We start from the raw sequence: 8,503 nt of genomic DNA, 5'->3' as shown, positions 1-8,503 counted from the left end.
TTTATATTACTTTTTCGACACAAAATCTTTATTGCACAAAAAAGACTACATATCTCAGGTAAACACACAGGATCTCTGTCTCTTCAGCGATTTATCGAGTACCTGCAATGGAAACTACAGATGATAGCAAGGACACGAAAATGTCCTTGTCCAAAGAAGACATCGCTTTTAAATATTTGCCTATAGCAGGAGCTGTTAGCTATGAAATATTTTCTTTGAATATCATGAACCCTAGAGAATTCTCAAAGTGAGTTGAAAGATGATTGTAAAAGATCAAGACATAGACTTTTCGTTTTGTGTATGAAATGCTTGCCACTGGACGTTAAGCAAAGTAAAGGTTGCTTTCAATATCTTAGTAGCTACATAGGGGCTACATAGGTTTTTGACTACTGAAAGTGTGACTAGCCTAGCTGCTATCTTGATCTATTTAGCAGCTCGTAAATATACGTTGATAGTGGGTCTTCCAATGGATAGAAACAAGTGCCTGTGGCTAGGATAGTGGGCCCGGCTAGCTAGCTATATATAGTACTGTAAAAAATCTTCATAGCCCTATGTAAATCTATGTAGCTGCTACATTATTGAATGCCAATCAAGCAATATAATTTGAAAACTATCACTCAAATCCTCCAAAGAACATTTTTTCACTTTCAAACTTAAGCTATAATTATCCTTCTTCAGAACAAAATATTTTCATTATCAGATTTATGTGTTTTGATTTGATTACCTAGAAATTATGTCACAAATGTGCTTTTGTTTTCCATTTGTTAAGTGATGTAAACGTAGATGTGGGGTTGCCAATTTTACTAAAGAGGAAACAGGCTGACCACCAAAAAAGTAGAAGAACTTATTACCAACATATTAAGAACAGATCAGAGATGTATTATTTATTGTTTAATCTAAATTTAAACTCAGAGGACCAACACTTTTTAAGGAGAAATATTTTTGAACAACAATGAAAGAGATTATTAAGGTAGTCATGGTAGTAAACATGGTAAATGTGTTGTATTTACAAAAAAGTTTTAACATAAATAAGGCCATTAGTTTTCTTGTTTGAATTGTTTTACAGTGTAATTTCGGGCCATTTATATCTGACTATGCGGTATGGGCTTTGGTCATTGTTGAAGGCGCATTTAGATTCCGGACAATAACTTTAGTTTTAGTGAATGGATCTTTATAAATTTTTACTTGGATCTTTATAAATTTTTACTAGAATGTTAAATACCACTTTAAAGAAAGGTTGGGGTTGATTTTGGGGGTTATGGTGCCAATTCTTATGGAATTAGGGGCCAAAAAGGGGCCCAAAATAAGCATTTTTGTAGTTTTCAAACAAATAACTTGTGTTTTAGTGTATGAATCTCTCTGAAATTATACCATAAGTTTCCATATTATGAAAGGATAGTCAGTATTGATTTTGGGGGTTATGGTCCGAATAGCTTAGAAATTAGGGGCTAAAAATAAGTAATTTTGTAGTTTTCAAACAATTACTTGAGTTTAAATGTATGAATCTCTCTGAAATGATACCACAAGTTTCAAAACAGTGAAGGGATAGTAAGTATTGACTTTGGGGGGTTATGGCATAAAATGTTTCGGAATTATGGGCAAAAAAGGGGAAAAACTAGGTTTTTCTGGTCAATGGACAACCCATTAAGACAATTTAAAAGCTGTGTAAGGGAGGTAGTTCAAGAACATTTAACATACAAAGTTGGGTATGTTCAGATTTATCTCCCTTACCATACTTGTAAATTATGTATATAGAAATGTCAGGTTTTTGACTAATTGCAAAAAAAGGGGGGTGGTAGTAGATTTTAATTTTTTTCCAAATTTCTCAAATTTAAAATTTTTGAAAAGTTTGAAGGATAAATCTATATATTGCTTGATTGGCATTCAATATCGTGCAATAGATTTGTAAGATACATTTGTTTTGTGTAAGAAACCCATACTATGTCAAAAATTTGATCACATTCCAAATTCAGAGCTGTATCAAGCTTGAATGTTGTGTCCATACTTGCCCCATCTGTTCAGGGTTCGACCTCTGTAAAAAGCTGCGCCCTGTGGAGCACCTGGTTTTATATTAAAAATGTTGTTGTATGAAATTTGTATAAGACGACATGACTAAAGATGGTGGATTGTAATATCATGATAGTCACAATGAGTGAAAGAACACAGCAAGTCCATATAAATAATCAGTTTTCTAATAAAAAGTTTATAAATTTTGGTGTTCCACAGGGCTCAATACTTGGTCCCATTTTGTTTGTTTTGTTCATAAATGACCTTCCATTACACATCAAAAACTGCCATACAGACTTGTATGCTGATGACACAACTATGCATACATCAGGAAAGACTATTGGTGACATGCAATTAAAAGTACAAGATGATCTCCAATGTGTTGAAAAATGGTATCATGAAAATAGCATGTTCATAAATTCAGATAAGACGAAATGTATGGTTATAGGTACAAGACAAAGGCTGCGTTTAAATCAAGCAGATCCAGTTCTAACTATTGAGAATAATATTCTTCAAAAATCATCAATTGAAAAACTTTTAGGTGTTAGAATTGACTCTAATCTGTCCTGGACAGACCATATTAATTACTTATGTTCATCAATTTCATCAAGAATTTTTTTACTCTCTAAAATCAAGAAATTTCTAAATATTGATCTAAGAAAATTATTTTATAATGGTTATATTCTCCCACTGATAGATTATTGTTGTATTATTTGGAGTGGTTGTGCTAAAAATGAGCTAGTCAGAATAATAAAATTGCAAAAAAGGGCTGCAAGACTTATTTTAGATGCTGATCCACTTTCATCATCAGCTCCACTGTTTAAACAGCTTGGATGGATGACAGTAGAGAACAGAATCTCATACCACAAATCAGTTTTGATGCATAAATGCCTTAAGAATGAAGCCCCTGTATATCTCACTGAAAAGTTTAAAGAAATGCCAGAAATAAACCAATATTGTTTGAGAAATGCCTCTTGCAAAAATTTACAAGTTCCAAAAGCCAAAACAGAGCTTTATAAGAAATCTTTTATATATTCAGGATCTATTTTATGGAATAACTTACCAATATCCCTGAAAAAATCAACCTCAAGTACAAGCTCATTCAAAAAAGATTTAAAAAATTACTTGATGGGACATTAAGAAGCTGTGCGTTTTTTTATATGCATAATAATTTTCACACACTTACTCAAACTTATGATATTGTTGATGCCAATACTATACATGTCATATATGAATTTGTAACTTTTACCTGTTTTGAAAATTGTATATTTCATAACAATTTTTTATTTCATTATTCATGTATGTGTGTCTGTTTGATATTTTGTAATTGTTTGTTATATTTCATTGTATTTTATGTGGGCCTCAGGGAAGATTAGCTTTACAGCTAACTGTGTTACCCTTTTTAAATGAAGAATTATTATTATTATTATTATATTATTATATTATTAATGACATGACGTCTTTCTTAGTTGGATAAGGCTTCAATAACTCTGGAATTTTACTTTTATTTATATGTTGAAATTCATGGTTTGATATCTAAAATACAAGAAGTACTTGAGGATTTTAAGATTGCCATAGACATATGAATTATAAAAGAATCTAAAACACTATTTTCAAAAGAAGTATCTGTGAAGCCTAATTCAATTCAAGACATGTTCAAATGAATGTCAAATACTTGGAAATTTTATTCAGTTATGCAAGTTTTCAGGTAAGTTTTATCAGACTAAGAAGTATTTTTAAAATAAGTGATATTCACTGTAATGTGGGTCTCATTGGGGTGTAAGTGTGATGCGGGAGTACCAAATTTTTGTAAGCGTGACACGTGAAAGTCAAATTATTGTGTTGTGAAAATGGGAAACGAGGTCTAGCGGGACCCGGAAATAACAAAAAAAATGAGAATTGCTTACGTACATAGTGTAAGCGGTTAAGGAATCTTACAAAACAGTAAGCAGGATCAGGCAATGGAACCCCCTAATGAGACCCCCTGTAATATGCATTGATAAATATTTCAATCCATTATATTTTACTGCATAACAGAGGAAAGTCAGATCCCTGCTTTAAAGTTTATTATAATTCTAACTCTCACCATTTTATATTTTCAGTGTTGTTGGTGATAAAGATATTGTATTGGCCAATTCTATTTGGTTTAATGCTCACATAGGACTAGGACTGTACATGTACAACCAGAAACATCTACAAGCATTATCAAATAGGGATAGAATAATGTATTCTGTATTTGGGACATGTATATTCAACTTTGGATCAGTATTATTATGGGCTACTGCCAAACATGTAGTACCAGATGTACCAGTATTTAGGACTTTATTAGGACTTGCCTCTGGAGGTGGATTGTTATATGTAGGCAAAAGATACTTAGATCATCTCAATTCATTATGATGACCAGACCATGCTGAATTTGTTTGATGATTATTTCCTTGTTAATTGTGGATTAGATAGATTTCTGAATTTTACTGATTGTTATTTTTATAGACCATCTACATATCATTTACCAGTAAAACTTCCTACAGCAGTTTTCTATTAACTTTGGTTTGTTACCGGGTTGTCATAAAAAAAAAAATTGAATATGTTTTTAGGACTTATTACAACTGTTAAACAATCAAAATGACCAATTTATTTGTATCTACATAATTCTATACAATTATATTTCATGTACCACAAAACTACATTTTTTTTTCTAAAGGATAATTTCAAACTGCTGAAATATGTCATGATATCTATTTGTGATGGATTTGTTCTGTGATATTTTTCTAACAAATGTTTTTGGCTCATTCAGTAACTAATGTTGATGACCATCAAATTGAATTGCAGACTTTTGTTATTGTTTGAATTTTATAGACATTTATTCTAATAAACATTTGAAAGAAAGAAATTTGAGTATTTAAGTATTACTGAACTATGTTAATCTACAAGTCAATTCCACCCTATTGATGGCAAGGTAAATGATTATAGTAGGTTTATTATTTCTTCAAAACTTTGTTTAAATTGGCTTTTAATTCAGATGGAAGCAGCTAGTTTTTCAATCAAAAACCAGATGAGGGCCATATTTCATTACAAAAAAAAAAAAAAAAAATTTAGTTCCATTCTTCACAATCTATTGCTTATAATATCTGTGAAACAAACAAAATACAAGAAAATTGAACTATGACCAATGAACCATGAAAATTTGATCATTGCAAAATAACCCTGCCAAAAGACTGGTACATGCATTTATTCCTCACTCCAAGTAACTAATCGTCAAAAGAAATCTGAGGAAGAGACCTAACAAAGAAAACAGAACTTCAATCAATGAACCATAAAAATGAGGTCAAGGTCAGATAAACCTATAAGACAGACATATACGCCAAACCATTATTCCATACATCAAATGTAAGTGACCAATTACTAAAGTATTGGAAAAAGAGATCAACCACAAAAAATTAACATTGACCAAAGAACCACAGAAAATCATGTAAAAATCATATACTGACTGGCTTTAGAAACACTACACTCATTTTATAGATTTTTTTTCACCAAATCATGTTTGATCCTCATACAACTACTTTTCATGCTTATCATAATTCTTTCTCTTTCGGAAAAATCAACATCTGACTTACCTATGGTTTTTAAACATACCGAATTATTGAGATCGCACGAATTTCAGGAGGCGAAATTTCGAGCCAATCAAAGATTTTAATCATTTTTTTATTTTGTGAAACAGTTCTTTCAATCAGTTAAAAAATGTTGCATCACCATATTGCAAATACTGAGGAATAAAAAACTGAATCAACCCATTAGAATACTGCAAACGGGAAAACGGTAATGTGCTGCAACCAGACAACTTGACGTCAGAAACTTGTCTTACTGTCCTTTCGACAATGATACCGGTAGAAGAGATTTGTTGAAGACCATCAATGACCAGATCAACATGTAGTGACAATGCAACGTCAATAGAATTTGATTACGCAACGTCATTTGCGAGACCGTCCTACGGCCGCAACATCAACTGCTAATCAACTTGCTGAATGCCATTTTGCACAGATTTATCTCAATAATGTTTCCAATTAACTGAACTGCCGAAGAATTGACTGCAGAAAAACATTTACAGCCTTAAAGTTTCAACTGCATAATTGCCAAAACCCATTGTAATGAGTGGATCAACGGTAAAATCAGAAAGTGAAAAACAGAACCCAAAACGTGCCAAACAGAATTGGTTGACCTTTCTGATAATCATTTTGGCGTTTTTTACAGACAGTCATTGCTTATGACGGTTACACGTTCATTGGTAAGGGTAAAACCAGGGTTTCAGTGTATAGCAAAATATTTTAACATTGAAAATGACGTATTCAATTCAATTTCGACCTGGCATTTTTTTTAAACATTTAAGTAATGAAAGAACTTTCTGTTCATAAGTTTGTTTACAAAAAAATGAATATTTGAAAATGGAAATTACAAAGAATAATCTAGTGTTGCGTTTCTAAAGTCAGTCAGTATATGATACCTGACAGAAAGAAATGTATATCTTCCTACAGTCATTTCAACATCAAATTTAGTTGACCTATTGCATTATGGTTTCTGGGAAACTGACATGACCTCAAAAACTGAATATTGACCAATGTAAATGTAGTATGAAAATGAGGTCAATGTCGGATGAACACTGGAGACAGAAGTCGCCTTACAAATTTACAATAATTACATGCACCAAACAAAATTGATTTATTGCATCTGACATCAGGACCAATCAACCATACCTTCACATTGAATTATTAACCATGAAAATAGGGTCATGGTCAGATGAAACCTCCAAATCAGACCTGTACACCATACAATTGTTAGATACACCAAATATAGTTTACCACTTTTTAGCTCACCTGGCCCGAAGGGCCAAGTGAGCTTTTCCCATCACTTGGCGTCCGTCGTCGTTAACTTTTACAAAAATCTTCTCCTCTGAAACTACTGGGCCAAATTAAACCAAACTTGGCCACAATCATCATTGGGGTATCTAGTTTAAAAAATGTGTGGCGTGACCCGGCCAACCAACCAAGATGGCCACCATGGCTAAAAATAGAACATAGGGGTAAAATGGCTTATTACTCAAAAACCAAAGCATTTAGAGCAAATCTGACGGGGTAAAATTGTTTATCAGGTCAAGATCTATCTGCCCTCAAATTTTCAGATGAATCCGACAACCCGTTATTGGGTTGCTGCCCCTGAACTGGTAAATTTAGGGAATTTTTGCTGTTTTTGGCTATTATCTTGAATATTATTATAGATAGAGATAAACTGTAAACAGCAATAATGTTCAGCAAAGTAAGATTTACAAATAAGTCAACATGACCAAAATGGTCAGTTGACCCCTTTAGGAGTTATTGACCTTTATAGTCAATTTTTAACCATTTTTCGTAAATCTTAGTTATCTTTTACAAAAATCTTCTCCTCTGAAACTACTGGGCCAAATTAATCCAAACTTGGCCACAATCATCTTTGGGATATCTAGTTTAAAAAATGTGTGGCGTGACCCGGCCAACCAACCAAGATGGCCACCATGGCTAAAAATAGAACGTAGGGGTAAAATGCAGTTTTTGGCTTACAACTCAAAAACCAAAGCATTTAGAGCAAATCTGACATGTGGTTAAAGTGTTTATCAGGTCAAGATCTATCTGTCCTGAAATTTTCAGATGAATCGGACAACCTGTTTTTGGGTTGCTGCCCCTGAATTGGTAATTTTAAGGAAATTTTGCTGTTTTTGGTTATCTTGAATATTATTATAGATAGAGATAAACTGTAAACAGCAATTATGTTCAGCAAAGTAAGATTTACAAATAAGTCAGCATGACCAAAATGGTCAGTTGACCCCTGAAGGAGTTATTGCCCTTTATAGTCAATTTTTAACCATTTTTTCGTAAATCTTAGTAATCTTTTACAAAAGTCTTCTTCTCTGAAACTACTGGGCCAAATTAAACTAAACTTGGCCACAATCATCATTGGGGTAACTTGTTTAAAAAATGTGTGGCGTGACCTGACCAATCAACCAAAATGGCTGCCACGGCTAATAATAGAGAACATAGGGGTAAAATGCAGTTTTTGGCTTATAACTCAAAAACCGAAGCATTAAGAGAAAATCTGACAGGGTTTAATTGTTTATTAGGTCAAGATCTATCTTCCCTGATGTTTTCACATGGATCGGACAACCCGTTGTTAGGTTACTGTCCTGAATTGGTAATTTTAAGGAAATTTTGCCGTTTTTTGTTATTATCTTGAATATTATTATAGATAGAGATAAACTGTATACAGCAATAACGTTCAGCAAAATAAGATCTACAAATAAGTTTTACATGACCAAAATAGTCAATTGACCCCTTAAGGAGTTATTGCCCTTTATAATTAATTTTTAACATTTTTCATAAATTTTTGTAAATTTTTAGAAAATATTTTCCACTGTAATTACTGGGCCAAGTTCATTATAGATAGAGATAATTGTAGCAACAAGAATGCTCAG

General features: G+C 32.6%; 1 protein-coding gene across 1 annotated transcript; it reads left to right on the top strand.

The window, feature by feature from the left end:
- The first annotated feature begins 85 nt into the window (after positions 1-85).
- On the top strand, positions 86-4,897 carry LOC143046059 (uncharacterized). The gene is made up of 2 exons (XM_076219029.1): positions 86-247; positions 4,110-4,897. Exons 1-2 carry the CDS (start codon positions 108-110, stop codon positions 4,402-4,404), a joined length of 435 nt encoding a protein of 144 aa, XP_076075144.1. The 5' UTR covers positions 86-107; the 3' UTR covers positions 4,405-4,897.
- The last annotated feature ends 3,606 nt before the right edge of the window (positions 4,898-8,503 follow it).

Source organism: Mytilus galloprovincialis, chromosome 9 (genome assembly GCF_965363235.1).
Source record: "Mytilus galloprovincialis chromosome 9, xbMytGall1.hap1.1, whole genome shotgun sequence".
NCBI classification, from domain to species: domain Eukaryota; kingdom Metazoa; phylum Mollusca; class Bivalvia; order Mytilida; family Mytilidae; genus Mytilus; species Mytilus galloprovincialis.
Note: the sequence above shows the minus strand (reverse complement) of the source record. Positions and strands in the feature narration are given on the sequence as shown.